This window comes from Urocitellus parryii, chromosome 9 (genome assembly GCF_045843805.1).
Source record: "Urocitellus parryii isolate mUroPar1 chromosome 9, mUroPar1.hap1, whole genome shotgun sequence".
In the NCBI taxonomy this organism is placed as follows: domain Eukaryota; kingdom Metazoa; phylum Chordata; class Mammalia; order Rodentia; family Sciuridae; genus Urocitellus; species Urocitellus parryii.
In genome coordinates, this window is record NC_135539.1 from 36,149,851 (window position 1) to 36,167,799 (window position 17,949).

The 17,949-nt window shown below is 39.3% G+C and overlaps 1 protein-coding gene across 3 annotated transcripts in view; it reads right to left on the reverse strand.

Moving 5' to 3' along the window:
• The window catches only part of Rnf216 (ring finger protein 216), a 140,738-nt gene that overhangs the window by 69,969 nt on the left and 52,820 nt on the right, over positions 1-17,949 (reverse strand). For all 3 annotated transcript variants that reach the window (XM_077802662.1, XM_077802661.1, XM_077802660.1), the window contains exons 9-13: positions 16,980-17,119; positions 14,103-14,153; positions 13,211-13,348; positions 9,424-9,572; positions 8,851-8,929 (exon numbers count right to left, since the gene is read on the reverse strand). In XM_077802662.1, coding sequence (XP_077658788.1) covers positions 8,851-8,929; positions 9,424-9,572; positions 13,211-13,348; positions 14,103-14,153; positions 16,980-17,119 — 557 coding nt within the window. The remainder of the gene's footprint in view (positions 1-8,850; positions 8,930-9,423; positions 9,573-13,210; positions 13,349-14,102; positions 14,154-16,979; positions 17,120-17,949) is intronic.

Consider the following 17,949-nt stretch of genomic DNA (forward strand, 5'->3'; position numbering starts at 1 on the left):
AGGGGAATTCCATATGGTGGGAGCAGTTTCTAGGAATTCTTTCATCACCTGTGCCTGCATACTTGCACAGGCTGTCGGCATCAGTCACTACCTTCCTCAGACAGGAAGTTATTTTTTTTTTAATATTTATTTTTTAGTTATTGGCGGACACAACATTGTTGTTTGTATGTGGTGCTGAGGATCGAACCTGGGCCGTACGCATGCCAGGCAAGCGCGCTACCGCTTGAGCCACATCCCCAGCCCCAGGAAGTTATTATTTAATGACACAAAGCACCAGGTATTGGATTCAGTACTTTACCAATATTGTGTGTTGTTAATACTTTTCACAAAAGCTCTCTAAGGCAGGTACAATGGTTCTCATTTCACAGAAAAAGGAAATGTGGCGGGGTAGGGGGAATATTTAGTCTAGGTCACAATGGCAGGAAGTGGAGTTAAAGCATAAGCAAATTTAATGTTAAAGCCCCTCATCCTAACCACTGTGCTGTCCCTGTGTCTGTAGCTGCAGACAGGTGACACCATGTACTTCACTGATGTTCTGAGCTTCATAGAACCTACCATAGATTTGGACACATAGCAGCACATCAATAAATACTTCTTACTAGCAGTCTTTAAAACAACTCTCAAAACAGATAATTTACTAAGAAAGCTCGACAGAAAGACCAGTCCCAAACACTGTTGACAACTGAGGAACACAATGCCTCTTCATCACAATGGAACAGAAGGTTCAGTGGTCTGTCTCCCAGGAAGGTGATAACACTTTACCCATCTTAGAAAGTTTCACAGGAATGAAAAAGAAACATCTGGATATTCTCTAGGGGACAAGGCAGAGTAATGCCCAGTTCCTGGGGATCAGGAGAGTCAACAAACACCCCAGAGCAGTTGTTGCCAGGTCCCTGGGCTCTTCAAAACCCCCACTGACTGCTGTGACTGTCCAGACAGTCAGGTCAATCTGCAATCTACCAAGTGCTGCAAAGTCAGCAGCTGGCTTGTGAATTTTCCAAGGGAGAAATCTGAGGGGCTGCATGCAGCACCTTTGCAGAGAGAGTAGGGACAGTGACACCATTCACACCCACTGATCAGCCTGAGCCTCCCTGACAGCAGGCCAAGAGGGGGCGGTAGTGCTTTTACCACTCAGGATTTCATATCAAGGGAAAAAGTTGATGAAATATAAAAACAACAACTATTTCTGCCTGGCCAACGTAAAACAAAAATTTTGGGTAGTTACTGTGTTTCCCTTTTAAATAGTCACTGCAAACACCAGGAAATATGGTTATTTATCTAACTTCTACTGGGAAGGCAGGATAGGAAGAGGGGTAAGTGGTATATGCATTTTGTTGCTTTTTTCTTTTTTGAAACATCACCTGCTAAGGTGACCATGTTCTCAAACCTGTGTTTAAGGATGAAGATGTTATGTAAGGGGAAATGGATGTGCTCATGTGTAATCAACAACCAAAACTGTTTCAGGATCAAGAAGTCCATAAGGCACAGATGCACAGTGTTATTTACTACAGGGACTTTACAAAACTGTAAACTTAATGAAAACAGAATGAAATTCTGACAACTCCTTGCCATGGATGCTGGCTCTGCTCTGTTGTCTGATAGGAAGATGGCTCAAGGGATGGTGCCTGGGATGCACTCTGGGGCTATCTGGGGGCAAGGAGGCTTCCACTTGAGTTCTCAGCTCTACCACCTATATCACCTATCAAGCATAAGTATCTATTTTTATGGTATCTGAAGGAAAGAGTGTGAGTCGAGGGCTCTGTTAGGCACCCTCCATAATGGAGCTGCAGTGGTTATCATCACGAGTCCTAAATCCAAGCTTTCTAGTGGGTCTCTCTGGGAACCAAAGGAAGGGTCTCACCTTTTGAGGATTAGGGCAGGCCATATTCCATGATAAAGAATTCCCACCCCACTCTCCTCCTCTGCTGACTTACATCATGCAGCATGGAATTCCACTCTAGTAAATGAGCCCTCATTCAGGCTTAACACTCTTTTGTCACCCAGATGTTTAGTTCTTCTTCTTGTCCATGTTACTTCCTGAATAAAAGTCCTCTCTGATAGTAGGAACAAGAGGACCAATCTTCATTCATCTCTAATGTGAAGGCCTGGCTTAGCCCAGGAATTGGCTGACTGATTGGACCCCCATTACGGTGAGGCTAATAAGTGCCAACTGTCCACCATCACAGCTGGAGCTGCCCTGGCACTGACAGCTGGTCCAGACTCATTTACATTCTCTTCACACAGCCACTCAGCTACTGCAGGCGGCTGCAGATGCTTGTTTTTTAAGCAACAAATTGGCGCGTTACAGATGTGATTATATTTTGATAAAGTTAATAATGTTCAATGTTAGAGAAAACAAGATGGAACCTGGAAAGGATAGAAAAAGATGAGCAGGGAGGAGAGTTAAGTAGGTGGGAAAGGACAAATAAAAACACAAGTGACCTTGGGAAAAGATAGGTGACTACATTCAATTTCCACGAAAAGATTCCAAACCAGATGTTCCTGAGTTACCTTGATTAAACTCTCATATCTGATAGTCTTTCTTCCTTAGTACTAGCTTCCTAAGCCTCTAACTCATGGCTCTGGCTAACTTCCCAGAAAGTTCTACTTACTGCTGAGTTTATAGAGCAAAGTTATTGCTCTAGGAAGGTAGAAAGAGATTCAATAGGGAAATGTCTGACTTGAAGAATAAATATTCCAGAAGCATCACTTTCAAATCTCCTCCTCAAAATTTCTCAAATCTACCATTCTTCTTCCCATACCAAATATATCCAATCTATTCCTAAATGCAGCATGCTAAAAACAAACTGATGAATGCTTTATCTGAGAACACTCAAGGGAGCAGAGGGCTTGGAATGCATGCCACCATATCAATAAAACACTACCTCTCTCCATTTCATCAGATATGCAGTGTCTGATTCTTCAGGGATTCTGGCATGCAGTTCTCCTCCAGAAAATGCATTAATATAAACACCTCATCTTGGAGTGACAAGTTCCTGGAAATCCAACTGGAGTTTAGATTACTGGCAAGACACTATAATGAGAAAGCAGATGCCCTCCATCTTACATGGGCCAAAATTAGCTAGTAGTTCAATTCTTAAACATGCAGAATCCTTAAGGATTAATGGTTCATTTAGCCATCTTGCTGAAAAGAGGAGTGTTATACATGTAATCTATACAAGCAAAAGGGAAAAAGCAGACACCCTAACAACACTACCATCTTTGATGTTAAATTCTGAAAGCATGTAGTGGTTTGCTTTAACACTAAGCCCAAAAGAATTCTGTCAATTCTGCTTGCAAGACAGTTGTGCTGACATATGTACTTTTGAAACATTCAATAGGGAAGAGACCCCTTTCCTCATGGAGCATCAGTGCCACCTAGTGGCATCTCACTCCACAGCTCACAAAGGAGGAGGGTGTGGCTTGGTTACTTCTTTGCACTCTGGTTTCTATTTTCCGTACAGACATTACAGCAACAGCAGACAGGGAGCCTAGAAAGTAAATGCTATTCATAGGTCCAAGTCAAGTTCTTAAATACAAAGTCCTATAATCTATAATGCCTTGTGGTGCAGTCTTTTCACTGAAAACACTGCTAAAATAGGTATAAGATGATGTAAATAGCCAGTGGTGCACACTTGTAATCCCAGCAACTCAGGAGGCTGAGGCAGGAGGATTACAAATTCAAGGCCAGCCTCAGTAATTTAGTGACTCTGACTCAAGATAAAAAGGATGGGGGATGTTGCTCAGTGGTAAAGCATTCCTGGATTCATCCCCAGTAATGGGGAGTGGGGGAGTCTGGAATAAAAAAAATGAAGGACACACTGAGTGAGCTCTGGCACCACGAACCAACATTCCTAAGGCAGCAATCACCCTTTTGGGCTATTTTTAAAAAACATTTCTCCTCCTTTGCTATAATTACCTTTATTTTTTTTTTATCATTAATACTAAAGTTAAAGTGACAACAGTAAAATTTTGGAGAATCTAAAAAAAAAAAAAAACCAGTCTTTTTATTATTATTATTAAAAAAACCTTTTGTTCCCTTCTGGGCTCTTGTAATCTGCTCATTTCCTCCTTTCACTGCTTCTGCCTCCAAACTTCTAGCTCTCCCTCCAGCCTAGGTTTTGCTCCATACTCTGGTTGTCTAATCACATAGCAAACATTCATTAAGCACCTACTTTGTGCCAGGTATTGGTGGGGACAGGGACACAAATTGGAGACCTCCACCCTGAAATCTCAAATATGTCCAAAACAAAACTAAATTTTCTTTCCCCCTGAATCCTTTTGATTCTATTTGCAGATTTGTGAATAGCACCATCATCTGTGTGGTGGTCCAAAGCAGGAGTTAGTCACTTGGACCTTATCCCACCCTCATTCAGCCTGTCACCACCTAACCTGTGTCTGCGATTCCACCAAGTCTGCTCCATTTCTTAAACCCCAGAGCCAGTTCTGGTCCTCAGGATCTGTATCTTTTGGGGTGTGCTAAGTTATGCTGCTGGGATAAACTCAAACCTCCAAAGCATTAAATAGAAACGTTTCTTGCTCATGTTGCACATCCATCTTGGCACAGGGAACAGATAGTGGACCATTTGTTTCCTTTTTTTCCAAAAAATTATGATTAAAAACCACACCACATACCCTACCCTATAAACAAACTTTTAAGAGTAAAGTACTGCCAACCAGAAACAAAATGCTGTACAGAAGATGTCTAGAGCTTTTTCGTCTTGTCTAAATGAAGCTATCCAATGCATGGCAACTCTCCATTTCCCTTCCTTCCAGCCACTGGAAGCCGCTATTCTGATCTGTTTTAGATACTGTAGACGAATGGAACTATGCAATATTTGCCTTTTTGTGACTGGCTAATTTCACTCGGCATAATATATTCAAGACTCGCCTGTATTGTACTATGACAGAATTTCCTTTTGTAAGACTGAATAATATCCTATCATGCATATATGCCACATTTTTAACCATTCATCTGTCAATGGACATTTGTTTGTCATATGTCAATTACAAATGATGTCGCAATGAACAGAACATATCCTCTGATCTCAAAGGATTTTAATGGCTCTCCATGGGTGATGTTTGTACTTTTGTTGCTCAGAAGTCTTTTAGTTTGCTGTAGTCTCACTGGGGAGGGGAAGAGTTGATTCCCCTATTTTTGCTTCCACTTCTTTGTTTTTGGTGTCATAACTAAGAAATCAGTGCCAAGTCCAACATGGTAGTTTTTCCTTTTTTTTTTTTTTTTTCCATTTAGTCCATTTTTAGTTGATTTTGTGAATGGTGAGCAATAAGGTCCAATTTCATTCTTTTCCAAGTGGATATCCCATTTTCCCAGCACCATTTATTGATGAGACTATCTTTCCACATTGTATATAAGGGCACTCTTGTCAAAGATTAGTTGACCATAAATGTGTGGATTGATTTTTTGGGTTTTCTATTATGTTTCATTGATCCACATATGTCTGTCTTCACGCAAGTACTATACTATTTCAATCACTGAACTTTTGTACAAAGGAAGTGCGAAGTGTCCACCTTTTACATATACTCAGTTTTTTGTTTTTGGTAGTGCTGGGGATTGAACCCAGGGCCTGTACATGCTAGGCAAACATTACCAACTGAGCTATATCCCTAGCCCTCCCCACACTGTTATTAATCACAAGTTACACCTTCTTGTATTGTGTATCTACTAATACTATTTTATGTATTTTAAACTCTATACCAGATAGTGATTAATGCATAACTATACATACTGCAGAATTCTGTATGTCTATACAGATGTTCCTCAACTTAAGATGGGATTATAGCCTGATATCTTCTTTTTGTTCCTTGTCCTGGGTAATTTCAAATGACCTGTTGTCAACTCTGTTGATTCTTTCTTTTGCTTAATCAAATTTGCTATTGAATTGTTCTAGTGGGTTCTTCAATTGGGTTCTTATTCTTCAGCTTCTAAGTCTGGTTCTCTTTGATATTTTCTGTCTCTTTGTTGATATTCTCATTTTGTTTACACAAGACTTTCTTAAGCTTGCTGACCACCTTTATGATGTTACATTGAAAAATATTTTTGGTCAGGTAATTCATATATATCAGTTTCTTTGAGGTCAGTTTCTAAACTTTTATTTTGCTTGTTTGGCTGGACCATGCTTCTCTCTTTTTGTAGGTCAGCCTGATTACTTTTGTGTTTAGATCTTCACATTTGGAAAAACAGCCACGTCACCCACTTCACCCAGTCTTTATAAACTTAACTTTAGATAAGGAAAAACCTTCACCCATGAACCTTGATTGATTCTGGAGGCCTCTCAAACCTTTTCTGTGGATGCACTGTCTTGAATTAGTACATGTAAATGGGCAATTAATGAGGTTTTAGGTTTGTTTCCCCAACCTCCCGCTAAACCCCATCTAAGAATATATAAACTCCTGCTTTGTCTCATGTTTGGTCTGAGGTACTGTAGAATCCCTGGAGTTCTTTTAAGTCATCCAGCTCCCAGGCATCTACAATATGTTGAGTCCTGATGGCACCTGAGTTTGGTAAGACAGAAACCAGTCTCTTAAGCATTCCCTGGAAAAGCTAGAACTCTGGGCATACGATCCACTCTTCCCTTTTCTTTTTTCCAACACCCAAGAAGAGAAATCTCCATGGTATATTGGGCACTGTCTACTAGTCCTCTGGAGCAGCACAAGCTGCTCAGCATTCTCTGCTCTCTCTCAGTCCCATTAGCACTGACTTGTTTGAGACAAGAAAAATGTCCTGGGCAGACTCCTGAAAAGATAGAATGCTGAACTTATGCTTCAACTCTTCCCCTCCCCAGGGAGAAGCATGTGTAAGGGATTTCCTACTGTTCATTCTGCACTGAGCTGGGGGAGTGCAATGCTGAGAGAGTGTGAATGAGTGAGTGGGTGAGAGTGTATGTGCCTGTGCTACTTCCACATCTGTTCTCAATAGCTTTTGATGAAAGCAAACTGCTCACCTGTGCACACACTGTCCAAAAACAAACAAACAAAAAACAAACAAACAAACAAAAAACCTAAATGCCCACCTCCCGGGCATGTATATTCCTTCTACTGAGAGAAAGAATATTTGGTGTTCTTTTCTGAGTTCTTAAGAGCTGTTTGGAAGCTCCCACTAACATCTCAAGTTGATATTCTAAACACACTCACTGGATGCTGTTTCAGATTTATGTGTGCCTTTAGGCTGTTTCTAAATATCTTTGGAGAATAGTGGCCTCCTCCTCTTTGGTCTTCAAAATTGCATATTAGTACTTTCACTGGCCTATTTTACTTGAAACAACACCTAGGGAACATAGCTCCCAGCTCCCAGCTCCTTCTAAGCAATTTATGAAGACCCAGGAGAAGGTAGCAGTGATGTACATTTCTTACCTGAACTCCTCAACAGCCAAACAAATCTTCCTGATATTTTAGTGCTGCCCCAATCTCAGAATGATGCTCAAGGTCCTGCATGGCTTTGGTCCCACGCAGCTCATGAGCCTCCTTTATATTCCTGATATCAACCAATGTCCCAAGCTGTTGCTGCTCCGTGGGGCCTAAAATATTCCTCCATTTTCACTCCTCCTCCTACCCATTCCTTTCTTTGGCTATGTTTCCCCTGTTCATGAATTGCCTTTTGTAGCATCCAGTGCCTGACACACTAGACTCACACAGGGCACAGTTACCATGCTTTCTTAGTTCCAAGATGCCAGAGACCATTGGGACAATTATTATAAAATAGACTGGGATGGAAACAAATTATTAAATAATCACATCACTTGTAAGAACACAAACAAATTTTGTACAGAAATACTCATGTTGAAAACAAAAGGAATAAAATGCCGAACGTTTTCTCTGATATAAGGAGGCTGACTCATAGTGGGGTAGGGAGAGGGAACATGGGACGAACAAATGAACAAATGAATTCTAAATAGGGAAGAGGGGAGGGAGGAGAAGGGAGAAGGCAGGGGATTAGCAAGGAAGGTGGAATGTGATCGACATTATTATCCAAAGTACATGTATGAAGACATGAATTGGGTGTTAACCTACTTTATATACAGAGATATGAAAAATTGTGGTATATATGTGTAGTAAGAATTGTAATACATTCCACTGTTGTGTATTTAAAAAAAAAAAAAAAGGAATAAAATTTTCTTTATTCTCCAATCTCTACTTCAATTTCTTCATTCTCTCCAGGATACTACAATGTTCAACTCTAATCACATGGTTTTAGAAAAATGGTTAAAACACATTTGTCTATGTGAATGGCCAATATTCATGAAAACTTTTAACTGGCTTATAAATAGTTCATAAATTTTAAGACATTCTTAGTTCAAAAAGTAGGAGCTGAGTTAGAGAAGAAAGATTTGTAGAAATAAAGTGATTAGATAGCTCTGGTCTCACATGATAATAGTTAATTTGAATGAGGAAAACAAGTTAAAACCTACCAGACATGACAGAGACATTACCATGATGACTAGATTTTTCAAAGAAGTGTCTCTAGCACATGGAAAATGGCAGGAGGTATGTGTGTGTTTGGATGGCAAGAGAGTAGGGGTGGGGAGTTGAGCAGAAGCAGAGAAAAGGGCAAGCAAGAAAAATAATGACCCAGTAGAAGAAAAAAAATAATCCAGATCTTCATAGTTTATATCACAGTATCTGATGACATAAAACTGGGATCCAGAGCTAACTGTAACTGGAATTCCACAAGTGGACCCTTCTCTATAACCATACCAACAATCATTCACAAAGTTAAGTATCAATCTTCATTTGCTTTTATGAAAAAGAGAGCACTCAAATCCTTCTCATGCATTGGCATACAGATATAAAGCACACAGTATACATGTGTAGGAAAAAATGTTTCCCTACCTTTCGGCATCGAGGATTAGGACAGCTGAACCTCTTCACATCACTGTCCAACAATGCAGGAAAGCTACAGGAGGGGCACCTGGAATCAAAAGTAGAACTACTCAGAATATTAATACCTGATTAGGTTTCATGTGACTATTCCCTTAAAATGGAGTTTTGAGCTGGACAGTTTATTGTTTTTTAACTCTTCAGTTTTCGGTAAAACGTGGATTGAACCTCTCTTTACAATGAAAGGTGTAGAGCCATTACAAAGAACAGCTTTCTAGGTCCCAACTCATTGCCAGCCACTCAATAAACATATTCCAACTTTTATAAGAATCCTTGCATGTCACTTTTTCTCCAACCCAGGTTGTGATGACTATACTTGCAGGCCAGAAGATTATGAGGAAGAGTAAGGAAAGTAGATAAAAAATTGTTCTATTGATGTTTTTCCATTAATAAAATTGATTGACTATCTTATGTCTCAATAAGAAAAGCCAGGAAACCTGAAAGATATAGCTTTGTTACATAATTTCCTTCACCTGATGCTCAGGGCAGCCTTCATATTTGGGAAAGAGCTGACTAAAAACTCACCTGACAAGCTCATCAGCATAGGCTGCAGCAACTTCCTCTTCAGCTTTTCGCTCATAATATTTATACAGGATGGTCTGGGGAAGGACTTTCTCTAGTTCACTGGTTGGGAATGAACATGTGCAGCTGCCTTCCATGCAGCTGAGCTCTGACTAGAAAGCAAGTAGGCAAAGAAAAAAGAAAAGTCAAGCAAGTCCAGTAAAAAAACCTCAGAGGTTAAATGAATCTTTCAACAGAGGGCAAACAATAGTTAAGTGATAGAATGAAGTGGCAGAATGAAGATCTCTCTGCCTCCTGCCTCTATGAGAAATCACACTCCAATAAGGACAAAATGAAACAAAAACACAAAGTCCATCTAGTAGTGTAAATCACAATCCAAGAAGATGGAAGGTGGAGGGCATATGGCTTAGTGGATGGAAGGAGGAAGTTCTCAGATAAGTATCTGAAAGGGAGATGCTGGTCAGAAGCATGCTGATTCCCTCTATAAATCCTAAAAAGCAGGAGATGCCCCAGGTAGATAGAAGGGTGGGGAAAGGGTAGAAAAAAATCAAGAAGTGGGGGAATTGTTTTGGCCTTCAGTTCCAACTCCCTTTAGACGGAACCAGGAGATTCCCAGAGAAAGGCATTGCTAAGGTGTGGCCTATACTCAGGATTTGTGAAGCCTGCACACTGAACAGGGAATTCTCCAGCTCCTGCCTCCCACTCAGCTCTAGGATGTTGGAACGTGGTCTCACACCTGCTGGGCAGGATCCACACCCAAATCCGGTAGAGAGACTTAAGAGAGTGTCATTTAAGGTTCACAACACAAAATGCTATCCAGGTACCTACAGTCAAATTCACCAGCCTATAATCCTCACTACTCAAACAGCTTCCAAACAACTCTTTAATATGAAAGAAAAGCTTAGCCATCCGAGGAACATTTTCAACAGGAAAGACAGACACAACAAATCAGACATATGAGAAAAAGCACCTTAAAAATAAATATAGTTGCCGAGCGTTGAGTGTACACCTATAATTTGAGTGACTTGGGAATAAGGCAGGAGGATCACAAGTTTGAGGACAATCTTAGCAAATTAGTGAGGCACTAAGCAATTTAGTGAGACCCTGTCTCAAAATAAAAAATAAAAAAGTGATGGGGATATAGCTCAGCGGTAAGGTGCCCCTGGGTTCAATCCCCAGCAATAAATAAACAATTTAAAAAATACAGCTAAAATCTAGGAAGCATTTATGATGTGTCAGAAAATACTTTTTTTTTTTTTTTTTTGTGGTGCTGGGGAATCGAACCCAGGAAAATACACTCTTTAAACACATGATCTCATTTAATGTTCACAGCAATTCTCAAGAATATGCAGGCAATTATAAGTGGGAAGCCCAAGGGCCAATGCTTTCTGCTAGACTCTAAAAAATCATGCTTTTTGAAAAACAAAATCTTTTTTATTTTCAAATAATGTTAGACTTTTAAAAAGTTGCAAAAATAGTACAAAGTTCCTGAATCCTCTTTAATCACTTTTCCTGAAGTTAAAGTTGTATACAAAACACATCACACTTAAAATCAGAAGCTAACAGTGGTACAATCCTATTAACTAAGCAAGTCTTTATTTCTACTTCATTAGGTTTTCCAATATTGTCTTTTTTGGTCTAGGATCCCTCATGACCTCTAGTTGCCATGTGTTCTTTGCCTCTTCCAACCTGTGTTAATGTGATAGCTACACATTCTGGTTTTTATCCATGGTTCCCTTGGCCCTTTTTATTTCCTAAATGATGAGAACTATAAGGTAGTTTGACCAGAATTATAAGGTAGTTGGCCTTTTGTCCTTAGTTCCTAAAGCGGCTCTGAAATAATTTCAGAGCAATAAGGTGAAAGACAGTCTTCTGTTACAATGTTGGAGCACTTCCGCCCTCAGAAAGCAATCTCTCAGCCAGGTGCTATAATCCCAGCAGCTTGGAAGGCTGAGGCAGGGGGATATCAAGTTCAAAGCCAATCTCAGCAACTTAGCAAGGTCCTAAACAATTCAGTGAGACCGTCTCTAAATAAATACAAAAAAAGGGCTGGGGATGAGACTCAGTGGTTAAGTGCCCCTGAGTTCAATCCCTGGTGCCAAAAACAAGACATCAAAAAACAAACAAAAAAATCCCCTCAAAAAACAGTCTATCTCTTGTCTGATCTCTTACCTTCTGTTCACCTGTTCTCCCTCACCTCCTCCAGGGCAAGTTAGAGAAACCAGAACTTCTCTCCCTCAAGGCTAGTCATAGATCTAAAAATATACCCCTTAATCCTTCCAGACCTTTCTTTGTAAAAGTTGACTGCAAAGAAATTCTCTGACCTACTTTTTTCTGTTAGCAGATCGTAAGTCCTGTCCCTTATCTGGAATGAAAGCACACTGCATACACACCAAGAAGAATCTGCACTGCCAGGGTTTGTTGGGTCTCTCTATTAGCATTAGAGCATGCTTTTTCTTCCCATCACATTTCTACAAGATTGCCTATGCTTCATTTGCTTCTATGCAATGAAGTAATGAAGTCTTCATAAAAACTCAAAGAACAGGATTTGGAGGGCTTCTGGACAGCTGGGCACATGGAGACTGATAGGCAGGTGAATAAGAACTCAACTATATTATGGGAAGGTGGTACATTCAAATTCCATGTGAACAGAAGCTCCTGTGATTGGGACATTATCTATGTATCCCTCTATCTGGCTGTTTACTGGTATCCCTTACAATTATCCTTTATAATACATTGGTCAATGTAAGTTAGAGCTTCCCTGAGATCAACAAGATAGCTCAAGTGAATTAATTGAGCCTAAGGTATTGATCATGGGAACTCCAATTTGCAGCCAGTTGGTCAGAAGTGCTGGAGGCCTGAACTTTCAACTGGTGTTTGATATTGAGTACTGAGCATCTCAACCTGTGGGACCTGAAACTCTCTAAGTAGACACAATTCAAATGACTTAAGAGGATATCCAGCTGGTGTCCACTAAACTGACTACCTGCTTGCCTGCTGGTGAGGAGAAATCCCCACTTATTTTGGGGTCACAAAAGTGATCTGCAAATGTACAGTGGAAGAACCTAAGGTTGAGTCTGTTTTCCCTCTATATCCTCAGAGACAGTGACTCAGTATTTGTTGGTCTTTCATGACCTTGGTACTTTTGAAGAGTACTGGTCAGTAATCTTGTAGAGTGTTTCTCAATTTGAATTTGTCTCAAGAGTAAACTTATATTTGACATGTAAGGGCAATTTCTCAGTGTAGCTTCAGGAAATATGCTACATGCTGGTGTATCTTTTATCACTCATGATTAAAAAGGCCTCATTTTAAATGACTGTGTTAGTTTTTCTGTTGCTGCTGGAATAAGACACCATTAACATTAGTGGTATAAAAAACATAAAACTCCTTTCCACATTGCCTTATGCTGGTGTTGAAAGAAACTAAACCCAGACAGAGAAATATGATCTTGTATAAAATAGTTACTATTTTATACAACTATAAAATCCTTTAAAACATGCATAAAAACCACTAACATTCTCTCCTGTGTTCAAATAGGTCATTCTCCCTCTGGTTCATCCCACTGACTGTGAACAGGAAGGTGGGGCAGGGCCTGGGGCATGAAAGAGTCCTATCATTCCCTGAAGACTGTTGTGCCTAGAATCAACATAATCACACAAATCAAATTATGCATATATTAACACACTGATAGAATTCTACCCACCCCAGCAAAGCTCCTGGTCTATCAGCGTGGCTGCCTGAGTGTGACTGTTTCCTATGTATGGGTATTACACAGTTCTACATTTCTTACCTTTCCAGATCCAAAGACAGCCTCTTGGGCATATCTGATGAGACATTCTTTGCAGAACAAGTGAGCATCAGCACATTGTGTCAGCTCCTCGAATGGAAACTCCCCATAGCAGCAGCGGCACTCAATTAGCTGGCCATCCTATAGGCCACAGAGACACATGTGAATGCCCAACACCCCCACACACTCACACTAGAGTCTAGGGGAGGACTTGTTTCCTATCTTCTTAAGCCTCCCTACCCCTAGCATACATTATGAGGTCAAAAGCAACCCCCAGGAGCCATGAAATAACAGTGAGCTGTTTTCTGCCATCTAAACCCAGGTTTGGATCCATGGCTAGAGATAGTGAGCTTTCCAGCAACTCTGGAGACTGAGGCAGGAGGATCACAAGTTTGAGACCAACCTCAGCAACTCAGTGAGACCCTTTCTCAAAATAAAAAATACAAGCTAACTAAAGCACCAATCTCAAGTAACATACCAGGATCTAATTCTTCACTGCAAGAAAGGATCCAGCTACCAGCCCATTCTTAGCTCTGCTAGAAAAGGCCACTATGTAAGATGGAAGATATCACATAGAACATCCCTGGCCCAAGGCCTTCCCACCAACTCTAAGTGCTTTCTGAGGTCTACATTTTTCTTTACACTCTATGTACTGGATTCCTGATTATGTTCTATAATACGAACATCTCCATCACTATCTTTTCTTCAATTCTGATTCATGCTACACTATTAGTTCGTGTACTTCAAAGTAACTTGGGTAAACTGAAAACTTGGCAGATCAACAGAAGGTTATTCAGGACAAGTCTGCCTTTAAGACATTGAAGAAATGTTATTAAAAAAAAGAAAGTGCACAAGAACACCCAGAATAAATGAATTAGGTGAGATTTCAAAATACCTTCTGATATTGTTCTTCATTCATCTGCAGAGCAAGCAAAAAGTCTTCATGCTAAGGAACAACAACAACAAAATTATATATTCAGATACAAATTTAGTAAAGATGATAAAAACATTTAATATTTACTTTCATAAGCATACAGCTATTATTAATATCACCTGAAAATAAATTCACATAGTGAATAATGGAAAAGATTGATACATAACATACTTGCGAATAGCAAAGAACAGCATAAGCAAACAAAAAAACTAAACAGGTCAAAACGTATGATATACTTTCTTGGTGATTTCACAAGGTACCAGGCACTCAGGCATATTACTGGTAAGAGCATAAAATAGTACAACCATGATGGAAGGGAACTTGGCACAGATTCACAATGACACTTTTAGGGGTCTGGCTCAAAGACACCCTTGGGTAGAAATATGAAAGGATGCATACACAAGCTTATTTATCGTAATATTTTTAACACCAAAAACCTGGGGAAAAAATCTGAACATCCAACAATAGAAAATTGTCTGAATAAACTCTGGTACTACAGATAACGGGGTACTAGGCAGTTTAAAAAAAAAAAAAAAAGTAAATCTCTGTGGATTGCTGTGATGTGACTGCCAGGATATATGACTAAGTGAAAAAAGCAGGGGCAGAGGAGCGTGATTCCTTTTGGATAAGAAAGAGGGAGTTGGGGAATGTATCTCAGAGACTTGCCTAGCATGTGCGGGGCCCTCACGCTAATTCCCAGCACAGCAAAAGGAAAAAAAAAAAAAAGGCAAATAAAATACATATGTCAATACATACACATATTTGCTTTTACATAAAATAAGGAAATATCAGTAAGAAAGCTGGATGTGGTGGCACACCCACCTCAACTTGGGAAGTTGAGGCTGGAGAATTACAAGTTGAAGCCCAGCTCAGACAATATGCCAAGACCCTGTTTCAAAATCACCACTGTTAACAAAAACCTAACAAGAATGTCTAGATATGGGGGAGTGAGAGCACATGCGGGAAGAGTCAGGATAATTTTATAAAATTGAAGAACAAAATCAGACTAAAAAAAAAAGACAATTCAATGAAAGCTGAAAATAAGCAGAAACAAACTTAACTGTTCACCAAGTTAATGGCATGATCACATTTGTTCTTGATCTTGCTAACACTGCCCAGGCTGGCCTGGAACTCCCGGGCACAAGCAACCCCCCTGCCTCAGCTCCAGTAGCTGGGACTACAGGTGTGTGCCACTGTGCCTGGTTCATTTTATTTCCTTAATGATATAATTTCATAAGAATTATGTTATTAAGAACCAAGATTTTTAGTAAAGAAGTAATACAAACAAAAAATTAAAGTTAAAAAAAAAACCCTGTAAATCAAGTTTTAAATAGAAATCTCAGCATGAAATTCCTAGTAAATAAAATAAAATACTTTGGAGAAATTGTTGATTCCAGATCCAGCCAAGTCACAGAAAGCACAAGTTGAATCTAGATCACTTCACTGTGTTAGAAAGCAAGTAAGTGTTAAGAGCCTACCATGGTCAGCACAGAGGGACTAAGCTGAAGGAGCTGCCCTTGGCCAGAGATGGAACAATCTAGACATCAAGAACAACAATGACTATAATTAACTAAGCTACATCCATCAATCTACCAGTTCTTTCTAAAAATGCATTTCTAATGCGATCGTTGGTGATATTAACAATCTCAGGAATTCTGTGATGGAAAGATGAAGAAGACAACTTTGCGAAAGTTCTAATGTTTGGGATCTAGAATTTTATCACTGGTTACAAATAATCATCACTTTTTTCATTTTTAACAAAATTTCTGCTAAATACCCAATTTTGATTAATTATAATTTTTCCATCAATCATTTTTTTCAAGTAAAAAATGATATTCTGCAAAGAAAAAAAAAACAAAGGCTAATGCTATTACTTGTAAATCAATCGTACAATGCCTCCTGTCAAGACAAGCATCTATCCCCGAGAGCAGCAGAGGCACTTTATGTAGATTTCTCATTTTCTCACACAGAATACTGAAATCTTCAGGGGTGAAAATTTGATAAAATAAAAACCTTTTACTGCTTTATCAAAGACACTTTCAATTGAAACTAAAATTTTAAAAAATGTGAGTACAGGGTGATAAAGACAATAATTATTGGTTCAGTTTTGTGCTACTGCCTTGATTCATGCTAAGATATCAGGGCTTTAGTTCTACTGATGAAAATTCAACATGGTAAAAGAAAGCAAATGACATCTGTGCATCACTGTATAGAGATGTGACTCCACAGATCCCTTAAAAAATCTTAGGGAATCCACTAATGTGGGACCATATGAGAGCCACTGATTCAGAAGATGTTCATTTTATTTTTTAAATATTTTTTTAGTTGTAGTTGGACACAATATCTTTGTTTTATTTATTTATTTTTATGTAGTGCTGAGGATTGAACCAAGAGCCTTGCACGTGCTAGGTAAGCGCTCTATTACTGAGCCACAATCCCAGCCCCCAGAAGATGTTTATTAAACAACCAATATATATATATTCTGGTTGACTTGCACATTTGGTGATATATTTAGAAAAATTAAGGAGCTAAACTAAATAGAAACTCTCGTTACTCTTTAAAGGCTGACAGAGGTAAAATACACATGATACTAAACTCCAATTAAAGTTCTCTTAACATTAATTTGATTTATGAAACTTGGGCCAGTATAATTACAAAAAACCTAGCTGTTTTTTTAAAAAAAATGTTGTCATATAATTAATTACTCTAAACAAAGGGGAAATCCTGGGCTGAGGGGATAGCTCAGTGATTGAGCACTTGCCTAACCCTGGGTTTGTATCAAGCCCCAAGAGCGAGTAAACCAAACCCACATCCCAAGACCAGAGCACATCTTCCTACCTCTGCCATCTCTTTGATTTTCTGCTCATAGAACTCTTGCTCTTGTTGGACAGCTGGAAGGAGGGCACGCCGATCATAGGACCTACAATGTCGCCGCTTATTTTCCAGAAAGAACATCCTCTTTTCTATTTTTATGTCACCTAGAAGATATTTAAGAATGCATAATTATGTAGTCAATTGTCTGTAGGAATTCAGGCCAGCAACTTCCAGTCTTCTCTGGTTTAGTCCTCCACTGACCCTCTTGGCAGTATATTTCAAAACTGATCCTAGAACACATTCTAGCACTGAAGTCGATTGCATTCCTTCCTGTTCCTTGTCTACCATGAATCTTTCAGCCTCCCCACACCCCACTGTATGCTCCAATTGTAAAGCCTCTCCTACTCCATCAGTATTACATTGTATGCATATATAGTTTATTACCTATTCTACTAATTAGAGCATTGGTTTATAGTTTATTATGAATACAGCTGCTTGTAGCTGTTGATGAATGTTGTTTGTAGTTCAGTTGGGTTTACATGGAGGTGAAGAGTTGCTGAATCACAGGATAGCTTCTCTTTACATTTTTGTTTTTCTCTTTGTTTGGGGGCGGATTAGGGTTAGTTTTAAGGTTTAGAAAATAATTCAATTGAATGCCAGTTGTTCTACATCGCTGGCAATACCTCATTATCATCAGTTTTTAATTTTAGCCATTCTAGTAGGTACAAATTCCCCTCCTCTCTCCCTTTTCTTTTTCTTCTGGTCCTGAGGATGAATCCAGGACCTTGCACATGTGCATGGTAGGCAAGTGCTCTACCACTGAGCCAAACTCTCAGTTCTGAAATTTTTAATTTCCTTACACTTTCAATTTTGAAAACTCTTCACAGAAGTAGCACTACATAGATTCACAATAAATAATATTTGGAACAAAAGATATAAAAATAACATATATCAGACATTTAACTAGTCTGTTCAGGTTTTCTTTGAAATTTGT